Here is a 26585-nt window from a genome sequence, read left to right as displayed (position 1 = left end):
ATTTCCTACATCAGTAGCTGTTAACATGTTCCACTACAGTACACCAAGTACTGCTGTAGAGTATTTTACAGTGCTACAAAATTCACTTGGCATTGTCGTCAGTACGGTATAAATGACAACGCATGTAAATATCATTAATTACAACAATTAATGTTGCAATTCGTGATACTTTACACTCATCAAATGTGCCTTCGTTAAATGTTAGTGTGTTAACATCGCAAAGCCCGTCACGGCGATGCGGTACCCGCTGTTAAAACGCACAGTTCATAAATAAAGACAGGGCTATATCATTAAGGTTTAATTAACTGTACGTATCACATTTCATAGATGGTACAGGGATCGCGGCTTTAGAATGTGTACAACAGATCGGAGAGGGGGTGGCTTCTCATTGGTCGAGCGCGCGTACGTAACGTGCGCGCTCGTATTATGAATTAGTTATCATATGATTAACATAAAGAGCGTCGCGAGCTGCAATGCTTTTGCACCGCGACTCCCCCCTCATTAGCATGTAACTAACATAAATTATGTTAATGATCGCGGAAGCGCGCCCGGGTACAACTGCACGTGGCTGGCATGACGGCTTCACTGGTTTGCGAAAGCACATCGTGCCGGTAATACATAAATTAATAAATACACGCGCGGTTTTCTTTTATTAATTGTATCGCAGCATGTTTATTAAAACGAGCAACTATATACACCAAATCGCCCGGTAATCCGCGTGAGTGTGCGATGACGGTCTAAACTGGCCCCTGCCATAGGGATGTGGAATTTCCACCACTGGCTCAAGGTCCCCGGCGGTTTAAGCATGGGGACATTTGAACTTTAAAATATATGCGACTTGAGTTGCACATTGACAGTGATATTAACGTTTTGACTGCCGTACAACTTTGTTATTCTGCTACATAATGTTTTACTACATTGTTGTTGCGATCTCGCAATGATTTATGTTATGTACCGTATGTTGAGCTTCTTTCGCACCATACCTTAGCCAACTGTGCTCATCGGAGGTGCGGGCTTAGCGCACTGCGCTGTGAACCCAGGCAACCAGAGTTCGATTCCAAGCCATGGCTGTCATCATTGGCGAATAATGTCCTAAACCAGTCCTGTTCCCATGCCTTCCCTTCATGCCAACGTTGAGCCAACGTTGTTGGTACGTGGTCGAACATTTTGCGCAGAACTTTTGGATGGAGTGGATTGACAAAGGCTGTAATTCTGTACGGGTAAAAATTACGAGGCTTTAGCAAACGGAACTATGAACTTCATAAACAGGTAAGGGGAAACCATTAAAATATAAAGTTGTGAACTGGCATGTATAATCAGGAAGGTTTCACTTTTGCTATTAATCCGCCTGTTTATATTGTTCCTTTGAGGGCCACTGTATTTTCTATTAGTGCATTAGGACTTGTGATCATTAGGGTGGCATAGAAAATCTATCCCATTAACCAATGCTGGGCCTCCCCTAGGTCGACTCAGACTTAAATTAGTACCTGGCGCGGTGTGTAAATATCAACACTCAGGAGACAAAGGCGGCCGGGCGTTGCTGCTAAACCCTAAGCTACCTCCCCCCCCCCTCGTGTGCCGTTACGCACGGTTCTTCGTATGCGCTCGCCAACTGCACTTGCCCCGACATCCGTTGAAGGCTATACGGTGGGGTGTTGGGGGATCTTTGTCTCTGTGTCCCTAATCAGGGTGAGCTCCGTCCTGAATCGAGACGGGAAACAGTTCGGCAAGAAGCATCTGTTCGACGGCAACGAAGAAACGTGCTGGAACTCGGACCAGGTCTTCACAAATCACTGCACCACGACCATGCGTCGACACTGCACTCGCTGGAGCAGCGAGAGCCAGCGGTCGGAAACCCGCCGGCTCCTTTAAGGACTGCGGTGCGGGCTCTTGAAATTCGAGAAAAAAAAGTATCTTCTTGTTATGTTGGTTGCCCACCCCTGACCATGGGAGTCCAGTTCACCATGGGAGTACAGTTTGCCTTGGGAGTCCAGTTCACCATGGATGTCCAGTTTACCATGGGAGTCCAGTTCACCATGGGAGTCCAGTTCACCATGGGAGTCCAGTTCACCATGGGAGTCCAGTTCACCATGGGAGTACAGTTCACCATGGAAGACCAATTCACCATGGGAGTCCATTTCACCATGGGAGTCCAGTTCACCATGAGAGTTCAGTTCACCATGGGAGTCCAGTTCACCATGGGAGACCAGTTCATGATGGGAGTCCAGTTCACCATGGGAATCCAGTTCACCATGGGAGTCCAGTTCACCATGAGAGTTCAGTTCACCATGGGAGTCCAGTTCACCATGGGAGTCCAGTTCACCATGGGAGTCCAGTTCATGATGGGAGTCCAGTTCACCATGGGAGTCCAGTTCACCATGGGCAGGGGTCAGCAACCTGGGGCTCCAGAGCCGCATGCGGCTCATAAACGACCGCTTTGTCATGTTATTTATCAAGGACCACCGTCTCGCATTCACCACAGTGCATTGCGGCTCTAGAAATATTGAGGTTTTTTTTTACCAAATAAAAAAAATGGCCCTTATTGTTATCTTGGTTGCCAACCTCTGAGCTAGAGCAATGGTTCTCAACTGTTTTAATGTGACAGCTCATCCCCCCCACCAATTGACACCACAACGAACGTTATTAAGGTTACAATATCACAGAGGTCACCCGCCCTCGCCTCTATAATATAATCCAAGTATACAAGTGTTTTGATTTAAAGCTTTCGTGACTGCAGGGACTCATATTCTTGGTTCTTTCGGTAAAGTCACGTAGAAGGGAAACAATAAATTAATAAAAAATATATTTTTAATAATACAAAATAAAATAAAAACATATTTTTAATAATCAGAAATATATTTTTATTATTTTATTGTTCCCCTTCTACGTGACTTTCCCGAAAGAACCAAGAATATACAAGTGTTGAAACTTTCTGACCTTCCTGCCCCTAATTGACATTTGTTAAAAAAAAGTTGAATAACACATGGGATGTGTAGGAAAAAAATGTTTGTATGTTGAGGAACGCATAACGAAAGGAGGCATATTGTATATTGTGTTACTTATATTCTCCGTGATGACGCTTAGGATTATGTTGTGTACATTGATTGCCTTGTTTGTGAATAAGAGGGAGGAATGTGTGTGCAGCGGTTAGCGCACTGCGCTACAAACCCCAGCAATCCGAGTTCGATTTCCGCTCACGGCCAACACCAGTGACGATTATCCGAACCGGTCCGAGGCCTCCCCTAGGTCGATTCAGCCTCAAATGAGTACCTGGTGCGGTGTGTAAACATCGCCACTGTGGAGAAATATGCGGCCGGGCGTGTGCCGTGCCGACCTTCATAGGTGCTCACTAACAGCACTTGCCCCAACAGTCTGGTTAAGGCTATACGGGGGATCTTTGTCTTTGTGTTGAACAAGGGTGCCCCCCAGTGGGTGAGCGTGGACTTCCCGCAGCCTGTGCGAGTGAGCGAGCTCCACGTTCAGTTCCAGGGTGGTTTCTCTGGAAAACATTGCCTGCTTCAAGGTAACTAAAACATTGCCTGCTTCAAGGTAACTAAAACAATGCCTGCTTCAAGGTAACTAAAACAATGCCTGCTTCAAGGTAACTAAACAATGCCTGCTTCAAGGTAACTAAAACAATGCCTGCTTCAAGGTAACTAAACAATGCCTGCTTCAAGGTAACTAAAACAATGCCTGCTTCAAGGTAACTAAAACAATGCCTGCTTCAAGGTAACTAAAACAATGCCTGCTTCAAGGTAACTAAAACAATGCCTGCTTCAAGGTAACTAAAACAATGCCTGCTTCAAGGTAACTAAAACAATGCCTGCTTCAAGGTAACTAAAACAATGCCTGCTTCAAGGTAACTAAAACAATGCCTGCTTCAAGGTAACTAAAACAATGCCTGCTTCAAGGTAACTAAAAACAATGCCTGCTTCACGGTAACTAAACAATGCCCGCTTCAAGATGACTAAAACGCTACCAGATTGGTCAGTGACACTGCCGTTAGAGGGGTTATACACTCTGTTCTCCTGTAACGCGGTGGTGGTTGCGTTCCGGAAGAACACCGCGTCATGGGAAAAATCGCTTTATAATAAATAATATAGGGTAAAGCGGAGTCTGGGAAAACACGCGAGATGCATACACAGGCCGAACAAAAACTTGAGTCGCAGTGGGTAGCGTCTGGAAGCATCCAGCAGCATCCCGCCTTATGTGATGCTACGCCGAGGCAGCCGTACGACCGCTCATTCCTACTCGCACGATGTAGTCCCTTTCACTCAATCGCGTTATATCCAATTCGCGTTATGAAAACACGCGGTGTTATAGAACAGACTGCATACACACACATATATAATAGGTAGCGCTTTAGGCAATGGCCCTTCATAGCACATCGATGCAGCAAGTTAGATGCGTGTACGTACGTTTAACTTCTTTCGGGCAGTACGTGACCAGCCGTGCTAATATGGATGGTGCGGACGGGCCAAATTGCCCCCAAGTGAACCCCATCCACAAGCTCATGTTGATTTTCTGCATCTTAGCACACCCATCAATTTTATTTTTGCTCTGCTTTGTGTCTCCAAAGTTTTGGGCAGCCCTTTGGTCAATTTGGCCGATTTCCTAAAGGGCGAGTAACCAATGGCACCCAATATTGAAACGATGTTGTGCAAAAGTTTAGTTTGTATTGGATCATCTTTACCAGATTTATAGTCCTTTCTTCCACGGCTTCATGGCTAACCGGAGCTGAAGTATAAAAACAATGCTTTTTAGGTCCGTTGAAAGGCGTTAAAAACTGCAGTGCACGCATATTTTTGTGTTCATAAATATATAAATGCCCAAGAACCACTTGTGAACGTGTGATCACTACACCACCGAGGTTGCACGAAGTGACAATAGAAATCACAAGAGGAGTTTGGCTGGGAAGATGTATGCTGTCGCCAAGGCTGTTCGCAGCAACATGAGAATATGCTACGTAAAAATTGGACTGCAGAAACGAAACGAACGCGTAAACATTTTTTTAAATATAAAGAAAACGTCAACCATCTCAGATTTGCTGGCGGAATAGTCGTCATAACACCCAGTGAAAATAAATGGCAGATAATGAAGGGCCCCACGGTGGTGAGATGTTAACTACCTCGCCTGGTATACAGGAGATCGTGGGTTCAATCCCGACCCTGATGCATGTATATTTGGAGTTTTCATGTCTCTTTACCCATGGTCACGTGGATTTTTCTCCCGGTCCCTCCACATTTAAAATCAACGTGATTTGAGTGCTAGCAATGTCTACGTGATAAACCACTAAGTTGAGCTGTCATATGTGGCCAGGATAAAAAAGAGCTGTATAGCTCAGTGGGCCCATACCTGATAGAATAAAAAAAGTTTAATAGTCTCACATTGTACAAGCAAGGCTGCAAAGTTGGCATCAGCAGTAGGTGTTGGCTGTGATTGACCCCGTGATATCGATCGTTTGTCTGCATCGCTTGCAGGTTTTGTTAAAGACGACCCGTCAAAGACCCTGATGGAGTTTTACCCGGAAGACGTCAATTCTACGCAAATATCCTTGCATACCGTGTATCAGATCGTCCAACGTTTCTACTCTCCATACATTTACGATGGACACGTGAGAGTGTGTGGAGAGGTGATGCAGTGGTTTGCACACTTCTTTGCTATCGTTGTACCCTGTGAACATCAGCCCTGGGGAGTCGAAGGCAGCCACGCGTTGTGCTGGCCACACCGTCCACTTTGCCGCGCCAGTTTTCCATGGACGCTCGCCAACAACACTTAACTCATATAAATACGGCTAATTGGGGGGTCTTTGACTTTGATGTTGGTCATAACTTCAATCCAACCTACATTTAACCAGGACGGATTATGCGAGTAGCTCGGAGATACTTTAGACATCTGGACACTGATATCCTACAGCAGGTGAGGATGCATTGGTTGTTTATTGTAGCCCACGTGTCCAGCCTTCGTTAGCCCGGTGCGTCATGGGCCTAGGGAAGAAATGGGCTGATGTGCTACAGGATGACTTGGTACTGAGTGGACTTGCCGACAACTGGTACCAGTGGCGTCAAGATCGGCCTCTGTGGATGAAGCTCGTGAAGGACGCTACCGGGCAGTTGGAAGCAGTCGCCCTCTATTGGGAGACGGAGGAACAACAATGAGCATAAAACCGGGCCACTGCAATACAGAAAGGTGGCACAGTGGGGCATTTTCCCGTCATCTCATCCATAACACCTGGGCGTGTCACGTGACCTCATGCTTGTGACCCTTCACCATTCATGTGACCGTAAAGGTGCAAATGACCCTGGCACAAGCACTGTGGTGATATCATAGCCATTTTAGTGTTGAATGGCAGTTGTATGTGTGATTGTGTGTGTGTGGGGAGCAGTAGTGTAGCAGTTGGGCACGCTGCGCTAAGAACTGCGGTGAACCGAGTTCGATTCCCGCTAACGGCCAACACCAGTGACGATTATCTGAACCGGTTCTGGGCCTCCCCTAGGTTGACTCGGCCTCAAATGAGTACCTGGTGCGGTGTGTAAACATTGCCACTGGGGAGACAAAGCTGGCCGTGTGTGATGCTGGCAACCCTTCCCCTTGTGTGCCGTGCCGGCCTTCATAGGTGCTCGCTAACAGCACTTGCCCCAACAGTCTTTTAAAAGCTGTACGGGGGATCTTTGTGTTGTGTGCATACGATGCAGTTGTTTCTGAACTCGTGTGCGGTCAACTTCACTGTTTCTTTTTGACTTAACAGTCTCTCATCCACGTGTTCCAAGTGCCCCCAAGTGAACCCATCCACAAGCTCAAGCTGATTCTCTGCAGCTCCACGGATCTGTTCGGTCGCATCGTTATTTACAGGTTGGACGTTCGGGGAGAGAAGGCGTGAATCACTGCCAGAAACATCTTGTTTTTTTTTTTTTGGTCGGCATCAAGATCAAGATATCACGGCCGAAGCCGATGGTGCCACCACCGACGCTTCCTTCCGCTCCGCCAGATGCCACAGCTGTTGCGCAGTAGATGCGCGACTTCCATGGTATCTCGCCGTCTGCCGTCTGATTTTCCCGAGGATGGCCGGGCTCGTAGCGACCACGCCAATGCCTCTCTCTGTAACGGCCCCTACGCCCATCCTGCACACACGTCCCATCATGCGCAGCCTTTATTCTGCAGAATCGTATATACAACACTTAACCCTGTCCCGTCCTGGTGACGTATGTGTACGTACGTGTACGTCACTGGAATGTAACCGGAAGAAAAATATAATTTACTTTATCGGTACTGAAGCTCCCACAAGGCCATGCGGGAGGGCATGTGGCACAGTTCGGCGCCGGCATTCGTCGAGTGCAGTCGTGTTGCTACGGTTCTCCACGGTGAGTAACAATGTCTTTAAAAACAACGGTGGCGCTTGCGCGTTCCGAGATTCAGCGGTGAACGGAACACGCCACCCTGCAACTTGCAGTCGCCTCGCAACGGGAGAGGGTTAACTGCCACCTGCCATGTTCGCTTGTGAGACATCCCGGGAAAATACCGCTCAAAATGCTGCTCGATTGTTAGCATGCTCACTGCTGAGCAACGAGTAAGCAGAGTCGATGCTTCAATTCCTGCCACAGCCATCTCCGTGGATTTTCAAATACTTTGTTGGAGGTGTGTTTTTTTCTGCCGGTCATATTGCAATTGTGCTATTGGCATCGTGTGACTTGTGGAAGACACAGGGTGCTTCAAATTTTGTTTTAACACTTGTATGGAACTATCGTTTTTAATGGAAAAAGAACGGATAACGCACTGTAACATGATAACAAATGTAATGTTAATAGCTTCAAAAAGTCAAAGAGTCTCCACTTGTTCGCCATCGTTGCCAACGCGTGGCCTGTGATCTTCTCCAGGTGGTCTCCAGAGCCCGGAGGCAGCAGAACATTTCTTGTGGTGTTGTTGCAAATTGTCAGAAGTGTTAAAAAAAAAACATTTTAAGCACCCTGTGTATTTCTACTGGGAGCTCTTGACTCTCAGCCTGACGTCACCTCGTGTGAGAGAACGACCTCGGAAAACGACGACACAGAACTAGTTATGAGGTCCCCCCCCCCTCTTCAGTAGCGTATCATCCACACCTCTGCTACGCCGGTGGTTATACTTGTAGGAACCTCTGGTTACACCAGCCCACGGGATTATTGTGTCCGTCCGTCGTGCATCCAAAAATGGGAGGGGTGGGACTGGGTGGAGAGGGGAGGGTGGGGAGGGGCTGAGTGGAGAGGGGCTGGTCACCCCGTGGTGCCCTTATAAAACTCAACGTTTAACCTACTCACGCCGGATTGTGCCCGCCCTCACAGTCGGGCATATTTGCGGAATACACCACGTGGTGCCGCCGTTGACCCTGGCCATTGACCGAGCAACCCAACGTTCCTACCAGCTCCCTCCGCAGGAATGTGTTTGCGACGAGCTCGTGAGCACAAACAATCTTGAGAACAGCCACGTTCGTAAGAGTTGTACATTGTCCGGCTGTGTCATAAGCCAATGGTTTATAAACTGAAGTGAGCGGCGGTCAGTCGAAGTGACAGCAAGGCCAGTGGTTGAAATTCTGCATTGCCATGGCAGGGGGGAAATTTATCCCTCTGATGAATGCCGTGAACTTCACACAACGCGGTGTTATTTTTTTACAACCCCGGGGGAGTTATGGGATGAGTTGATCCCAAATCGGGATTCGAACTCGCGATCTGATTGCGAGTCGAGCACAACAATCACAGCGACACGGAACTCATTTGAAACCATTGCAAAGCATAGGTAATGATGGTGGTAGGAATATTGATGTGCTAAAGAGATATCTTATGAAGCTAAACTAATAAAATTAAACTGTTTTTAAAAATAGTTTTTTTATTATTTGCGGTGGTATTGTTTACATTTTTACATAACTGCCCGGACCCTTTTTCCCGCACAATTGCGTTATGTAATTGAAAAAAATACACGGATTTAGTATGTACATGATCGTGGAAATGAAGTTGTGGTCACTTGGTTTGTACGTGTTCATTTTCTTCTTTCCGATGAGCACGGTTGGCAACGTTCGGTGCACAAGAAGTTCAACGTACACACGTGCATACATGTATCGTTTTTGGAAAACAAGAAACGTTATACTGGTAGGAACGAAGTTGTAAACTGAGTGTACCAGCCTGCAATAGATTAATGTGTCCGTCCGTCCCCTTTCAATACTTTAACGAAGTGAAATCTCGTGCTGTTGGGTGTAAAATCAGCAATAGACAGCGCAGAGACTTGATATGTCTTATAAAATTGCGCAAAATTCCAATGTTCCTACCAGCCCACCCTGCAGGGACCTGTTTTTGTAGTTGTAATTTAAAAAACCGCCAATAATGGCATTAGAAAGCCGACAATTTAGATTCGTTAAGAACAAGATGCGTGATCAAGCATACGACGCCTGATTGGCTGCGAGTACCGACACGCATTTTCACGGAATAAAAAAAACAATTAGCGACAATTCTGCCACGTTAATTTATGGCAGGGTTGCCACGATATATATTTTTTCTCGCAATACTGTCCACGACATTTTCACGAAATCACAATTCTCGTGATATAGGTTTGTCGCAAATAAAACATTCAGTATTTTTATGCAAAAAAAAGATGAATGCATATAAAATAATCTTGTTCTTTGGCACATCTCCTTGAGCGGCAGTTCACTCAACGTAAGCCTGCCCTGCGTACATCTTCCAATTACTGCAACTTTACAGTCTATAACGCTTATAAACGCACGTGCTACTTCCACGTCACTAGGAGCCATGTCAACAGATCTTGTTCAAAAGGAGCCACATCAAGAGGGGCCACTGGGAGCCTCTTCAATAGGACCCACGTCCAAAGGAGCCTCTTCAATAGGCCTCTCACCCAACGCGAGACGGCGCTCCCTCGCTGTCTGGTGAAGAGTGGCTGAGTTCGACAATCCAAAATGATCAACACTCGGAGCGGACGACCCCTAATTAGCAATCCGTGGGTCTGTGTGTCTCTGTGTGAATCTGTTGGTCTGTGTGTCTATGGGTCTTTGTGGGAATCTGTGTGAGTTTATGGGTCTCAGTGAATCTGTGGGTCTCTATGTGAGTCTATGAGTCTCTGCGTCAAGTCACTGGGAACTTGTGACCCACAACGGATTTTTACAGAACCTCAGAAAAATCATTCAAGTCGTTTTCATATATACACAACGTGGGCTGCGCTTATTCACCCAAAATATAGAAACCTCCATTTAATGATGGCTTTTTTGTTCTGCAGTCATTGGTGACCAGGTTTGAGAATGTCAACTCGCTCCGCTTTGAGGACCGAATGTCGCCACGGGCGGCTGAAACCCAGATTCGAACCGAGGATCTCAGTGAAGCTGGCTCAGCGGTTGAACTGGCCCTTGTCTGTGTCCCCGAAGCTTCCCGGTCACCTCCGCTTTCCAATTCAATCATTACTCCTACAAATAAGGCAACCAGAGTGAGCAAGAGGCATTTTTTAATGAAAATCCTAAGGCCCTGTCTTCTCTAGAACAATGAAGTGTTTTGTTGCAGAACACACGCGCGCACACAGTCGCAACACAGCCATCTGTGAAGCATCCAATTAATCAATGTTTATCTATTACAGAGAAAGTCCTGTGTAGCCAGTTACCCAGCTAGATTTCAAAGGAGATCCGTGGTGGATTAGCGCAGGAGAGCATAATGGGTTTTTTGGGTTAGATCGCGTAAATTAATAAAAGTGTCGTTAAACCCGCCACCACCCGACACAGCCAATTAGTAAGGTTTGTCACGTAAACAGAACGTGGCCTATTCGTCACTGGTACAGCACACCGGTGTGTTGGAGAGCAAAGTCAGAACATTTACAATCTGAGTACGACGTTTCGCCAGTAATTACAACTAGCTTCATCAGGCAACAGCCAGATTTGTGGAGAAATCCTCCCGTTTCGTTCCTTAAATAGAGGGGCAGATGTGGTGACGTCACTTGTGTGTCCTTGCGCGGAGTGGTGGTGGATAATGAATATATAAATAACAATGGGTATCCATAGCCGGTAGGGTTATTTATATGGCCATTAATGTACATTATGCATGTGCATTATGCAAGCCCATTATTCTTGTACCTCCTGTCGACTGTAGGCTAAAAATATCCGTACCCGTTATAACGGTAGTCCCTATTGAAGTATGGTGACCCGTATAGGCATGCATTAAAGCATATTATTTGATCATTCGCTTCCAAGACGCATTATGTCGAACGATTAAGTCGAACGATTAAAGTTATTAATTGATTCTCTCAAATTCGAATGATTCTATAATTAGTATTGGCCGGTAGTAACTAGTTTTGCACAGAAATTCAGCATTATCAAAATCGTATAAGAATAGGTTTTACCATTTCTGGCAATAAAACAGGTGTTAAGAAAATAACGGGTTTTTTTCCCCTTTTTCTGGCAACAAAACTGAAACCTTTTTACAAGGAATCATGTTTACATTAACCACAATACCTGCGGTCAGAATGCAAACAAAAAACACACTCTGATAATGTATGCATTGTCCTTGAAAATGATTGGTCCACACCAGAAACAGCTTTCCTTAGCATCTAGTCTTATACGGTGTTCGACCAGATGACGCCAAACGGCGCACCAGATGACGCTAAAAGTCACACGTGTTCGACCAGATGACGCCAAAAGGCGCACGTGCGCACGTCTCTCGTGTGGACCAATCAATTTCAAGGACAATGCACACATTATCAGTGTGTTTTTTTGTTTGCATTCTGACCACAAGTATTGTGGTTAATGTAAACATGATTCCTTGTAAAAAGGTTTCAGTTTTGTTGCCAGAAAAAAGGGGAAAAAACCTAGTATCATATTTTGGTACTGGCAAAGGAGGCCTCATGAGATGTTAAAACACCAAACAAAGGAATCATGTCTGCATTATGTGGTTAATGCATATATGTGGTTAATGCAAACATGGTTCCTTACAAACGGTTTATGTTTTGTGTTTTAACATCTTAACACCTATTTAATGCCAGAAAGGGTACAATTTATTCTTATTTTTGGTACTGGCAAGGGAGGTCCCATGATTATCAAAATCAGTTGAGTGTCCTTGTTTGGCACGAGTGTTCTGCCACTGCCGACAGCTGTATTGGGAGTATTTAATATTTATTTGGTGTTCTTTTAGTCTCGTGCTGATCATTCGTCCTATTTGCCAACAGCATTTGCCACAAGTGCAATTAATCCTGTACACCATCTGTTGATAGCTTCGGTAATACATGTTTTGTACCAGATATTAATTTCTGTATTTTATGTACCGTGCTGACTCGGATGTTTTGTTTTTCCAGACATCTAGCTAGTGTATCAGTTACTCCCGCAAAGTACGGTATTTTTTAAATAGTTTTTATTACTTGGTCAGTTTATAAGCTCGTGTTATTTGATTTGGTTTTGGCATTCAATGCCCTGTCGATTTGTGCATCATTGTAACCATTCAATTGCAGCGCTTCTTTAACATGTTTAATTTAACTTCTCAGACTTTCACCATCTGACACTTTCTTAGCCCGATGTATGAGCGTCTTAATGAGGGCGGATTTCTGTGTTGGGTGGTGGTGTGACTGCATTCAGATAGGCGTCAGTGTGCAGTAAACGCTGTGTTATTTTACCATTTCGACCGCGCCCGAGCAGAATATTCAGAAATGGTAGAATTCTGTCAGCTTCCACTTCCATGGTGAACTGGATGGATGGGTTTTGCGAGTTGAGATGATTTAGAAATTCGTTAATTATATCTTTGCCGTGTGGCCAAATCACCAATGTCATCCACATATCTAAACCAAGCAGAGGGTTTTAGTGTGCTTGAAGCTATTGATTTTGCTTCAACATCTTCTATGTGAAAATTTTCTATCATAGGAGACAAAGGAGAGCCCATTGCTGCCCCTTCCTTTTGTTTATAGAAGTCACCTCTCCACAAGAAGTAGGTGTTCTTTAGACCATGTTCGGCAAGTCGTGGGATATCTTTGGCTAAACCTGCGTTCGTTACCAGAGTATCGAGTAATTTAATTGACTCGTTAACCGGAACCCTCGTGAACAGAGAAAGTCACATCGAGCAACAACAACAAAGTGATCCATACGGAGCAACAAGCAATGGCAGAACAGAACGCGTCAGCGGAGGTATAGACAAAATAAAAAAATTAACAATATTGCCAATATGAACAGGTGTATTGTTAAGTATGGCTGATTATATTACATCCAAAAAAGAATCCAAGGGGACCCATGGCGGCTATTGATCAAAGGGGGGGGGGGGGGTACAGAATATGGCTTGCTCCCCGCAGCTTGACAGAGAACAGCAGCGTCCCATAGTTTAACATCCACAGCCCTCCTCCCCTTCTTCTGTCTCCCCGCTCCCCCACGATCACGCAAACCATCTAGCGCTGGGACGCCGAGTTGATTCGGTGGATTCGCCGGACAATAAAAAGACGACAAATTGACTACATTTTTGTAAGACTGATTACTCGCTGCCCCATTTTTTAAAAATGTCGGTCGTGCCAACGTTTCACCTCCCGAACGTGGGAACCCCCCAACCCCCCCCCCGCCGCCCCTTACAACGAGGCACGCCCAGCGTGACCCGGAGACGTTGCAATGGTCGCCATGGTGGGCGGTAGTGCGAGGCGCGTTCCGTCGCCGGTGCACACGAGTCTGCACCCCTTCGCGCGTCTTCCTCACGCGTCAAATTCGTACTCGTTCAAATCCAGCAGCGTCGACTCCCATTTGGGATCTTTCCCTCTTCCCGCCGCCGCCGCGGCCGCCGCGGCCTCCGCGGCCGCCGCCACGCTCCCCGTTTGCCGCGGCAGAGACCGGGCCGCGTCGCGAGGCGCCGCCGGCGGCCGCGGCCGTGGCGGCGGCGGCAGGGCCAGCTCGTCGTCGGCCGTGCCCGCGATGGGCGTCGGTCTCCGGGCGGCGCGGCGCAGTTCCTCGCGGCGGCTCTCCTCGGCGCGGCGCATCAGCTCCTTGGAGCGCACGTTGGCCACCGTCGCCCGCTCCAGCGTCTCCCGTCGGGGGCTGCCGGGGGTCGGCGGCGCGGCGGCGGCGGCGCCGTCGTCGCTCGGAGGAGGCGGAGCAGGCGGAGGAGGAGGGAGAGCCGAGTCGTCGGAGCGCCGCTTGCGTTGCTCGATGAGGCGAGGGTTGTTGAGCAGCGTGCGCAGCAGCAGCCAGCGGATGCGAGCGCGCGAAATGCGGGGCCGCTTGGATGCGGCGCTGGTGCCGACGCTGCTGCCGCTGCCGCTGCCGTTGCCGCTGCTGCTGTTGTCGAACGTGCCTGGGGCGCGTGCGGGTGAATGTGGGTTTACGCGTGTGATTGGAGCGTCCGCGCGCGTGCGTTGTTTTGTAATTGGTGTGTGTGTGTGTGTACTTGTGTGTCTACAGTGGTGGGGGAGCGGTGGTGTAGCGGTTACCGCGCTACGCTACGAACCCAACGGCCCGAGTTTGATTTCTGGTCACGGCCAACATTGGTAACGAATATAAGAACCGGTCCAGGGCGTCGCTTAAGTCGACTTGACTTCAAATGAGTACCTGGTGCGGTGTGTAAACATCGCCACTGGGGGGACAAAGGCGGCCAGGCGTAGTGCTGGCCACCCTCCCTCTCGTGTCCTGTGCCGGCCTTCATAGGTGCTCGCTAACAGCCTGTTAAAGCTATATGGAGGATATTTGTCTTGGTTAAGTATTGTAACTACATACAGCGCATCTTGTTATGGTGAATATACACACACACAGCTTCTGAAAAAGAGCTATATAGCTTACCTGGTCAAATAAAAATAGTCTATAGTTTTATAATAGTTTTAGATTGTTGTCCTTTCCCCGCACCTACGATTAGCACGGTTGGCTATGTACGGTGCGAACAAAGCTCAACAAAACATACATAGCTTGAGTGAAATCTGCGCGCGATTACCCAACCGCAAACCTCGTGAAAGGCTCCGGAGCCGTAACGGACGGCGTTTACCTCCGTTGGGCAGCGTTCCCGTGGAGCAGTGGCAGCCGTCCAACAGCAACGTGCAGAATGCCAGCAGGACCGGGTGCGAGTGGTACAGGTCCATGTGCAGCATGCCGATCCACGTGGAGTACCCTGCTCGCACAGGGCGACACGCATACGGGACAGTCCAGAGGGAGCCGGGGTGGCTCCGGACGGGGGGGAGGAGGTCAGTGCCGAGCCGGAGCTGCTGAGAGCCATGGGTTTGGTTAACACGTAGGAAGCTTTCGCGACCGATATCATCCATAATACAGGGGTTTCTTGGGGGTTGGGGGTTAGATCGTGTAAATATAAATGTGTCGTTAAACCCGCCACCACCCGACACAGCCAGGTTTGTCACGTGAACAGAACGTGCCAATTCGTTAAGAGTAGAGCACACCGGTGTGTTGGAGAGCAAAGCCAGAACATTTACAATCTGAGTACGACGTTTCGCCAGTAATTACAACTAGCTTCATCAGGCAACAGCCAGAATTGTGGAGAAATCCTCCCGTTTCGTTCCTTAAATAGAGGGGCAGATGTGGTGACATTTACAATCACTGGGTTTGTAATCCCGATTTCAGCCGCCCGTGATTAAACCGGAGTAACCCGAGCAAGTGAACTCATGACATTTTATCGTCAGGGCTCCCGTGATGTATACGGTGCAGTCTCCCTACCGCATTATTCACTCCGCAATTTTTTATCAATTTTTGTAAAGCGCCTTTCGAATGAGGCGCTACACATATATCCACGTAAGATCTCTCCGGCCTCTCTGATTGCGCGGCCGTGCAGAAGGGATGTCGCGCAATACGTCGGCTACGCTCGACGCGCGCGTTCGTTCACTCCCCGTGAACGAACTCGCGCCGTTACCGACGTGCCGAGCCTGCCCCGGTGCCACCGAACGACTTGCAGCGCGTCGCTCGTCCTGGAGCCTCGTCGCCGGGCCGTCCCAAGCTGTCGGTCCCGGCCGGGTTCCCTTCTACAACCTCCTCCTCCGCCCGTGCCCTGTCCTTCTTCTTTGAACACGCAGGCACGCGGCGTCGGGCGACTCCGTTGAAGGGGGTGGTGTAAACCGACGCGCGACGACGCACCCATGTCGACGACCTCGTAGCCGCGCGGCATGATCGTGCGGTCGATGCGGGCGACGAGGCAGGCGCCGATGGTCGCGCCGAAGAGCAGGCGCACGATGCAGGCGCCCATGCCCAGCATGACGTCGTAGAAGAAGAAGAAGTAGCTGAAGTTGAGAAAGGCGCGACTGCAACGCGCGCACACACACACGCACAAAGATAAATATCCCCCCCTCCCGTATAGCCTCAATAAACTGTTGGGGCAAGTGCTGTTAGCGAGCGCCCACAAAGGCCGGCACGGTGCACGATGGGGTGAGTGGCCAGCACGATGCCCAACCGTTTTTGTTTCCCCAGTGGCGATGATTACGCTTCATACCAGTTACTCATTTGAGGCCGAGTCGACCTAGGGGAGGCCTAGGACTGGTTTAGATCATCGTCACCGGTGTTGTCCGTGAGCGGGAATCGATCTCGGGTCACCGCAGCTCATAGCGCAGCGTGCCCAACTGCTACCACGAATGATAGCAGCAAATTACTCTAAACGCGTGATGTTGATTGCAAAATGCGGAAGAAAAACCAAGAGGACACGGAGAAAAATCCACGCGACCACGGGGAGAACATGCAAACTTCAAATATTCAGGTGTCAGGGTAGTGATGGAACACACGACCTCCTGTATACAACGGCGAGGGAGTTAACATCTCGCCACCGTGGTTATCTTCAGAGATATGGGTGATGTGATCATATCTGATCATATCCTGTTCTTTGCTCACAATTTTGCATTAATCATAGCGAACCCTTACACCGACGATTCAACGCATGCGTCTGGAGCGAAAGGATCGATTTTAAAGCGGCTGCGTCGACGCTCGTCGCACGGACGCCGAACGACATTAACCGCTCGTCTCCCGTTGGTGGGCCGCCAGGGCACAGTGGTGGCAATTCCACCTTCCTGTGGCCAGGGGTACCAGGTAGTCCGTTAAGTGAGCGACAGCGAAGACGCACATGTTGTTGAGGGCCAGGGGGCGAGAGGAGTCCTCTGCGTTGATCTTGGGCTGCAGGAAGCACACGTCCGAGATGATCACTTGAACCACGATGACTCCGATGACGAGGAAAATGCTCAGTCTGAAAGAGCGGACGGGGGGGAAGAGGAACTTGGGTTAACCGCCGAGCCAGTAGGTTTTCGCCGGCTGTGCTCGACAGCTCTCTCTCTCTACACAAACGTGATTTTCGGGTTGCGTGCACATTTGTTTGTCTTGCCATTGGCAATGCTGCGTTTGTCTACCCGGGAGAGTCTCGCCGAGCCTCAAGACTTCGTTCCAGGAGTGTCGTGCCAACTTTGGGCAGGGGGGGGGGGGGTGAATGCTGCTGAGCGTTATCCCAATCGAGTCACACGCCGGTAATTTTTCAGCATTGGGATGTTTTTGCCCCATTTCAAGTTACATTGCATGTTTTTTTTGTTCGCTATGGGAGGAAACTGGAGAAGCCAAAGGAAACCCACGCAGAACAGCGGGAGAGAAGATGCAAACCCAACGCAGAAAGGCGCCCGAGCCGGGAATCGAACCCAGGCCCTTCTTGCTGTGGTGACACTCGCATGTATGTGCGTAAGCATGTGTGCAAGCACGTCTGTACGTATGTCTGTACGTATGCGTGTACGCAGGTGTGTACGCATGCGTCCGTCGCGTACAAGGATATTCCTAATCCCTGCAGCATCTGCAGGCCTCTGCCGCTCATTATGGGCAGCACGAAGCCGTAGGCAATCAACAGCATCAGCAGGAACTGCACCCCGTGAAGAACCAGATACCCTGCAACGACATGCGCAGCGTAGAATCGGTGACGGCGCCCCGTGCCAGGCTAGGTGCGCTTTTTCAGGGCCGCGTGAAGAGGCAAAGGTCTCGCTGGTAGGAGGTCACAGAACGGGCCCAATGTGTCGTGCAACGCAAAATAATAATAATAATAATCAATCGCGGTGTTGTAGAGAATGTGTGTGTGCGTGTATGTTGAAGTTATTTCACACCGTACGTAGCCAACCGTGCTAATCGGAGGTGCAGGGGAAGGACAAAAAACTAAACACGAATGCAGTTATAAACAAATGAGTTTTCAATCTACATTGAGGGAAAAAAGTATTTGTTCCCCTGCTGATTTTGTACGTTTGCCCACTGACAAAGAAATAATCAGTCTATAATTTTAATGGTAGGTTTATTTGAACAGTGAGAGACAGAATAACAACAACAAAATCCGGAAAAACGCATGTCAAAAATGTTATAAATTAATTTGCATTTTAATGAGGGAAATAAGTATTTGACCCCCTCTCAATCAGAAAGATTTCTGGCTCCCAGGTGTCTTTTATACAGGTAACAAGCTGATATTAGGAGCATATTCTTAAAGGGGGTGCTCCTAATCTCAGCTTGTTACCTGTATAAAAGACACCTGTCCACAGAAGCAAGCAATCAATCAATCAATCAGATTCCAAACTCTCCACCATGGCCAAGACCAAATAGCTCTCCAAGAATGTCAGGGACAAGATTGTAGACCTACACAAGGCTGGAATGGGCTACAAGACCATTGCCAAGCAACTTGGTGAGAAGGTGACAACAGTTGGTGCGATTATTCGCAAATGGAAGAAACACAAAAGAACTGTCAATCTCCCTCGGCCTGGGGCTCCATGCAAGATCTCACCTCGTGGAGTTGCAATGATCATGAGAACGGTGAGGAATCAGCCCAGAACTACACGGGAGGATCTTGTCAATGATCTCAAGGCAGCTGGGACCATAGTCACCAAGAAAACAATTAGTAACACACTACGCCGTGAAAGACTGAAATACTGCAGCGCCCGCAAGGTCCCCATGCTCAAGAAAGCACATATACATGCCCGTCTGAAGTTTGCCAATGAACATCTGAATGATTCAGAGGACAACTGGGTGAAAGTGTTGTGGTCAGATGAGACCAAAATGGAGCTCTTTGGCATCAACTCAACTCGCCGTGTTTGGAGGAGGAGGAATGCTGCTGCCTATGACCCCAAGAACACCATCCCCACCGTAAAACATGGAGGTGGAAACATTATGCTTTGGGGGTGTTTTTCTGCTAAGGGGACAGGACAACTTCACCGCATCAAAGGGACGTTGGACAGGGCCATGTACCGTCAAATCTTGGGTGAGAACCTCCTTCCCTCAGCCAGGGCATTGAAAATGGGTCGTGGATGGGTATTCCAGCATAACAATGACCCAAAACACACGGCCAAGGCAACAAAGGAGTGGCTCAAGAAGAAGCACATTCAGGTCCTGGAGTGGCCTAGCCAGTATCCAGACCTTAATCCCGTAGAAAATCTGTGGAGGGAGCTGAAGGTTCGAGTTGCCAAACGTCAGCCTCGAAACCTTAATGACTTGGAGAAGATCTGCAAAGAGGAGTGGGACAAAATCCCTCTTGAGATGTGTGCAAACCTGGTGGCCAACTACAAGAAACGTACTAAGTCATGGTTTGTAGCAGGGTCAAATACTTATTTCCCGCGTTAAAATGCAAATCAATTTATAACATTTTTGACATGCGTTTATCTGGATTTTTTTGTTGTTATTCTGTCTCTCACTGTTCAAATAAACCTACCGTTAAAATTATAGACTGATCATTTCTTTGTCAGTGGGCAAACGTACAAAATCAGCAGGGGATCAAATACTTTTTTTCCCTCACTGTAGATGATTCAAAACTTCATAACTCCAGGCGCTTCCTAATATCAGAAGGATGATCGTTCCAGACGGCCGCAGAAGCGCATCTGAAAGCGTGCGAAACGGTGGCCGTCTTTGGTCGATGGCCAGCCAAAAGCCGCTGCTGCGAGCATGATCGGAGTTTGCGTGATGGTGGTGTGTGCTCCTTGACGAGACCAGCGAGGTCTTGCGCTTCATTTCTGGCAAGCACTTTGTGTGTGAGGAGTGCGACCTGGAAATGCGTTCGTTCAGCAACCGGAAGCCAACGCAGTTCAGCAAGGAGCAAAATAGAAAAGTGGACAATGTCTCCCTCCATCATGCATAGAGGACTATCTGTCTCCCCACGTAAAAAAAAAAAATAAAAGTAGATATTACACAACCACGTGTTGTGGTTTAAACGATTAAGGTCAGCTGCGGTCACAAACAGACAAAGATCCCCCGTATAGCATTAACAGATGTTGGGGCAAGTGCTGCTAGGCTGTTTGCGAGCACTTATGAGGCCTGGTACAGTACACGATGGGGGATGGTGACAAGCACCGCGCCCAACCGCCTTTGTCTCCCCAGTGGTGATGTTTACTCACCGCATCAGGTACTCATTTGAGGCTGGGTCTACCTACTGCATATACATATCCACGCATTTTATATATACACATACACATCCATGCATTCGACCAAATTACCCGCTGTGCCCAGGTGTTATAGGATGTGGGGGCCACAGAGTGGGCAGCAGAGGGCAGTCAGAGCAACATTCACAAATGTCGACTGCACCACTGGGACAGTCACATGCGGAGCTCCGTCAAAATGTACACGGTGCTTACGTACCCCACAGCAGGTATGCAATCTGCCAGCCCGTATACCTAACGCCTGCAGCCTACACAAACGCACGCACAAATATAAATAAATACGTAAATAATTATAATAACGTTACATTTGTTCACACGCGGTGTTTGCGTTCACTCTCAAAGAGAGATCAAATGATTCAGAGGCGCGGGAAACCGCAGAGACAGCGGGAAGGCGGCCAGAAGAGGCACCGGGCAATTGCCCAAGCTCTGTAGTCCTATATTCGGACCATTGGCCAACATATATACACCTACACAAAGATCGCCGGCATAGTCGAATAGAAAGTTAGACTATGCAGATGTACAAAGACAAATAAATTAGTTCATCAATCTCGATTATTTTAAAGTGCATAGCTCCAGTGGCTTCGTAATATCGGAAGGAAGAGGGTTCCAGACGGCCGCAGAAGGCGCATCTGTGAGCTCGCGATGCGGCGACCGTCTTTTGTTCGATGGCCAGCCAAAAGCCGCTGCTGCTGTGAGGATGACGAGGTCAGCAAGGTACTGTGGTTCATTTGTGGCAAGCACTTTGTGTGCAATGAGTGCGACCTCCTGTATACCAGGCGAGGTATTTAACATCTCCCCACAGCGGTGACATGTGCAAGTGTGTGCGGTACTCACTATCATAGGGCCGGCCTTCGGTTGCTTCCGTGGAAGGAAACTTCGGTCACCCCTCCACAGGCGTTTGATGTGTTTCCTACGGCGGTCCACGCACAAGTGCCAATCCATTCACGCGGTCAAGCCGCGGGATCACACACACAAACTCGCAGACGTCCAGGCAATGTGTTGTAAATGCCAGATTGAATAGAAATCAAGTACGATGGGTAGTAATCACAGACACATAAAGTAAACTACTGCTACTGAACTATTTTTTTTTATTTTACCAGGTAAGGCCCACTGAGCTATATGGCTCTTTTTTCAGAAGCGACCTGAACAGACTGTTGGGGCAAGTGCTGTTAGCGAGCACCTATGAAGGCCAGAGCGGCACGCAAGGGGGTGGGTGGCCAGCACCACGCCCGTCCGCCTTTGTCTCCCTAGTGGCGACATTTACACACCGCACCAGGTACTCATTTGAGGTTGAGTCGACCTAGGGGAGGCCCAGGACCGGTTCTGGGCCTCCCCTAGGTCAACTACACTACCGCTCCCCACGCTAACCTACCTGCAGACACACACGAAAACACCCACAGACAACCCACGAAACGCAAGCAAAGAGAGACGCACAGATGCGCAGACATAACGCAGAAGCGCACGGACGGACGGACACGCACGCAGGCGGACGCACGATTCGCTCACTCACCTGTAGCACACCAGAATGTGGAAAATGTACGCGACGGAGGTTGCTGCCGCCGTGTAAGTGGAGATGCTCCACGCGACTGAAACGGCAGAAAGCGCGACGCCTCATGACCTCCCCCAACGAGTTCAGCCACGAGCTACGGTCCCTGGGCATCACAATAATTGGCGTATTATTGGCAAGTGGTTTTATCGTTCCGTTTGACTTCGTAGCCTCTTCCCACGTCATCCCTCTCTTCAGATAAACTATAAAAAACTTTTTTTATTTCACCAGGTAAGGCCCACTGAGATATTATTTTTTCAAAGGCGACCTGGCCATCACAAATGAAAGCTCAACGGAGTGGCTTTTCACGTGGAAAATGTATCGCAGCCAAATACTCTGAAATGCGTGACGTTGTTTCTAAATGTGGAGGGAAAACCCGGAGGGACCGGAGAAAAGTCCACACAACCAAAGGGAGAGTGAGAGAGAGACACGCAAAATTCAAATATACAGCAGCAGGCGTCAGGGTCGGGATCGAACCCACGACCTCCTGCGTACCAGGCGAGGTAGTTAACATCTCCTAGCCACCGTGATGATGATGAGAGAGAGACACGCAAATTCCAAATATACAGCAGCAGCAGGCATCAGGGTCGGGATCGAACCCACGACCTCCTGCATACCAGGCGAGGTAGTTAACATCTCCTAGCCACTGTGATGATGATGAGAGAGAGAGAGAGACACGCAAATTCCAAATATATAGCAGCAGCAGGCGTCAGGGTCGGGATCGAACCCACGACCTCCTGCATACCAGACGAGGTAGTTAACATCTCCTAGCCACCATGGCGCCCAAATATATCTCCAGGCGCGGCAGTTAAACCAATGGGGCGAGTTTCTTAAATCCCCATCAACAATAAACAACAACAACCGCCATCCGCCACTAAGTGGTGGTGACGTCCCCACGGCACTTGTGCCAGGCTAGGTGCACGTTAGATCCCCACCACCGGCCACCCTCCCCGCGCGTGGTGGGTAAAAGTGTGGGCGCATCACTCCACTCCTCCCCCGAGGCATACGGACATCGAGGAAAGATTGGGCCGAACACCGTCTCGAGAGCTCCCCCGAGGCGTGCGTTGAACTTCTTTCGCGTAGCCAACCGCGCGTTCTTGGTAGAGACGGCCGAAGAGCCACAGAAACGAAGGGTGCGCAAGCGGTTTTCTCGGCGACGGGCGAGCCAAAAACCCTCCTTCTCGCGGGGAACTCGAGAACGGGGAGCGTCTCACTTTGCGCGACGCCCATGAACTCGACGAACTGGCTGACGCTGCTGTTGGTGCCGGAGGGAAGGTCGTCCGCGTTCACCAGCTCGTCCAGCGACACCTCGAACTCCGCCACCTCTCGGGACACCAGCATCGTCAGCTGGATGTCGATCAACACGATCTGGGAGGATGAGTGAAAAAAAAATGTTATTCACGGGATTCATCTCCCGTCCGGCAATAAAACGGGGAAGGCGTTAAGATCTTCGCACATCGAGTAGGCATCAAGTCTGCATTAACCACGCGTGGCAAAAACATGTTTTTCATCATTTTGATACTGGCAAAAAGGTCCCATATATATATAAAACTGCTCAACCCGAGCGATTAATACTTTGATACGTGCATTGCCTTTGTGCCGTTCGCCTTTTGGCCCTCTCTGGTCTAACACTGGCGAGACAAGGCCATTAAGAAGGCCGTCTCTGGTGTAGGGCCAATCGGCGTAAAAGACAATGCACGCATTATTATCGCAACACGTTTTTATTTGCATGCGTCGCCACAAGTCTGGCGTCAGAGACTCACGGAGTAGAGGCAGATGACTCCCAACACGGCCGTCGCGATCATTCGGGCTGGAAACTTAAAATGGGGGTCCCAGTCGTAGCACTTGCGTCGAAAGCACGACTTCCGTTTCACGGCCTCTTCCTCCTCCCTGTGCAAAGAAAAACGCACGCAAACGCACCTCGCGATTAACCGTTTGGTTTCTTTAGAGTCAACCCCGATTGTCATTTCGACCGCATGGCCCGTCGTGGCTACCCGCGTCGCATGCAATCGAGCACTCTGTAGGCCAAGGGGGTTGGCGGATCGCGCAGATGTTGCCGAACTCCCTTCCCCGTGGGCATCGATGAGGAGGAGCCCGTACCCTGGCTCGCCAGGAGAAGTCGGTGCAGCCAGAACGTAGACTCCACCTGTTCTCTCTGTATGGGGGGGGGGGGTGGGGGGTAGAGTATTTCCCCTTCGCGTGTGTGGGTGAGCCTCCGCGTGTGCTCCGGCTTCCTCGCACGTTTAAGTCCCACTCGTTAATTGGCCGATGACGCCCTCATATGCGGAGGACCGCAGAGCTCGGGAAATCGTTGACGCCGGCCCCTCGCCGCCTGGCTGCTGCCTTCCCCGCTCGTTGTCTGTGGCTCTCCCTCGCGCCTGCCCGAGTCGGTCTGTCTCTCTCTAGGAGAGCGACCGACCGAGCGAACGCTGCGCGACGCACGTCCAAAATTACAATTTTAAATACATTTTTTTGTTATCGGCGAATGATAATTCATGTATTAAGAATTGGCGACTCTAAATAAATGAAGTTCAGATTGATCGATCGACTTGCTTAACGGCGACGATGTAAAGGTGCAGCGCTGCAATTGCTTGCTCATGTCCCTGCTGGCTGAAGGTCCTCCACTAGAAGGCGCTCAAGAAAGCCCTTGGGCAGAGGCTGCTGGGCCTATCCTTCCTTGCTGGGCCACATCATCTTGGAAGAATCAGAATCTTTAATTACACTGGAGGAATCCGATGAGCTATAAAGCATTTGTTTTATAGAGATGTCCAGTTGGGGCACGGGGGTCAGAAGGTGGAAGTACCCCCACTTTACCCCAGTCGTAGACTGGTGGACACTCCTGGGTGGACAGAGGCAGGGGGTGGTAGGGGGGGGGGCGATTCTAAAAACGAGGGGGATTTTTCACAGACGTTAAGATCATGAGTTGTCTATCGTGAAGGAGCAGAAAACCATCACGTGAACTCCTGTCATCCGAGCAGCAGCGGCTTTCAGCCAAGCCATCAAACAAAGACGGTCACCACATTGCATGCTTTCAGATGCCCTTCTGCAGCCGTCTGGAATGCTCTTCCATCCGCTATTAGGAAAACACTGGACATATGCATTTCTAAACCATCTAGATTGAAAACTCATTTCTTAAGAACTGCTTTTTGTTTTTAGTTTGTTGTCCTTCCCCCACACCTGCGATTAGCGCGGTTGGCTGCGTACGGTGCGAAAGAAGTTCAATATACATCCGATCACCACCAGCCAGTGGACCGTTGTAGAATATATAAATATATAAATATTGGTCGGTGCTGCACTTACTCCGGATCGGTTTTCAAGAAGAGGGTTTTGATGTAGGCTGCATGGTGTGATTTCAGAATCAATTCTGTTTCCTGAAAATCAATTAAAGCACACACACAGACACACGAATCAAAATCACTTTGTTACACGCAAACATCAACTGGCGTATGTGGTCAGCTGGCCAGCACGTGGGGTCATATGACGTGCTCACCATAAACACATGAAAATTAGATGTCACGGAACTATACTCGGATTCTCAAAAGTGACAATTCTACATGCGTGAGCATCACCAGGACAAACACCAAAAAATATCCTTTGACCCCACGTCGGCCTCTCACCGCTCACGACCACACCCGCGACTCTCACCGCTCGCGAGGAAACACACGCCGAAGAACAAAAACACAGAGGGCAAGGCGTGGGAGGCTTTCGCTACGCAACCTCACCTCCGGTTTGGATCGCCCGAGGGCGATCATCAGCGCTCGGAAGAACATGTGGATGAACTTGAGCGAGAGGAAGAGCTGGCACACGAGCGACGGCGTCTTGGTCAGAACCACAAACACGTGGTCCTGCGTCGACACACACACACGCGCACGCGCGCACGCACACACACACGTGTTCACAGAATCGCCGTCGTCATCATCGTCCGTCCGTTCGTTTCTCACTCCGCTTGTCCTGCACTACACTACTATACACTGCACTAATCCCTACTACAGTATACACAAACTCTAGTTCTTCCTGGGGAATTCCCAGGCGTTCCCAGGCCAGCCGAGCGACATCGTCCCACCAGCAGCATGTCCTGGAGCCGGCCCCGGGGTCTTCGCCCAGTCACCATCATCATCGTCATTTTATTTTTCGACTAAGTAAATGCGCGCGGGGCCCGTTGCATCACGTTGTGATGCACGCGCACACCGTGAACGTAAACTAAACCGGTTATGAAAAGCGGGGGGGGGAGGGCTAGAAAGATGTCTTCGTCGTAATTTCATATTCTGAAAGGCGGGCGTGGGAATAGGCCCCAGGGTCCTGACAGAGGATGCAGAAGGACTCCTGTTCGAGATTCAGGAGTCACTGTCGAGCGTGCGAATGAAAACGAATACAGCGTCGAGCAATAGAAACGAACTTACCGGATCGAATGAGCATTGACAAACGTCAATCAAATTCACGGTCAGCCTGCCGAAAACACAAAAACAAAAAAACGTCAAGTTCAATATTTTCGTCGAACATAGTTGATTGCGTATGTGTGTGTGTGTTTACCTGTGTCCGCGTGTGTGTGTGTGCAACGTATGTGGGGAGCGGTGGTTTGTAGCCGCGCTACAAACCCGGCGGCCACCAACACCAGTGATGATTAATTATCTGAAACAGTCCTGGGCCTTCCCCAAGGTCAACTCAGCCTCAAATGACGACCTGCAGCGGTGTACAATCATCAGCA

At 49.2% G+C, this 26585-nt stretch overlaps 2 protein-coding genes across 2 annotated transcripts in view; one reads left to right on the top strand and one right to left on the bottom strand.

The window, feature by feature from the left end:
• Window positions 1–429: 429 nt before the first annotated feature.
• Window positions 430–8995, top strand: NR2C2AP (nuclear receptor 2C2 associated protein). The gene is made up of 5 exons (XM_032968873.2): window positions 430–611; window positions 1689–1779; window positions 3418–3523; window positions 5481–5548; window positions 6761–8995. Exons 1-5 carry the CDS (start codon window positions 574–576, stop codon window positions 6878–6880), a joined length of 423 nt encoding a protein of 140 aa, XP_032824764.1. The 5' UTR covers window positions 430–573; the 3' UTR covers window positions 6881–8995.
• LOC116950780 (stimulated by retinoic acid gene 6 protein-like) overlaps window positions 8649–26585 on the bottom strand; it is a 33246-nt gene continuing 15309 nt past the window's right edge. Inside the window, exons 6-18 of the mRNA XM_032968839.2 lie at window positions 26281–26326; window positions 25603–25725; window positions 25181–25251; window positions 23644–23770; window positions 23095–23248; window positions 21845–21920; window positions 21169–21244; window positions 20534–20582; window positions 17701–17818; window positions 17019–17138; window positions 16046–16209; window positions 14952–15074; window positions 8649–14270 (exon numbers count right to left, since the gene is read on the bottom strand). Of these exons, the coding sequence (XP_032824730.2) occupies window positions 13675–14270; window positions 14952–15074; window positions 16046–16209; window positions 17019–17138; window positions 17701–17818; window positions 20534–20582; window positions 21169–21244; window positions 21845–21920; window positions 23095–23248; window positions 23644–23770; window positions 25181–25251; window positions 25603–25725; window positions 26281–26326 (1843 nt within the window). The 3' untranslated portion in view covers window positions 8649–13674. The remainder of the gene's footprint in view (window positions 14271–14951; window positions 15075–16045; window positions 16210–17018; window positions 17139–17700; window positions 17819–20533; window positions 20583–21168; window positions 21245–21844; window positions 21921–23094; window positions 23249–23643; window positions 23771–25180; window positions 25252–25602; window positions 25726–26280; window positions 26327–26585) is intronic.

This window comes from Petromyzon marinus, chromosome 40, assembly GCF_048934315.1.
Source record: "Petromyzon marinus isolate PM22_M1 ecotype Great Lakes invasive population chromosome 40, UKy_Petmar_22M1.pri1.0, whole genome shotgun sequence".
NCBI classification, from domain to species: Eukaryota; Metazoa; Chordata; class Hyperoartia; order Petromyzontiformes; family Petromyzontidae; genus Petromyzon; species Petromyzon marinus.
Note: the sequence above shows the minus strand (reverse complement) of the source record. Positions and strands in the feature narration are given on the sequence as shown.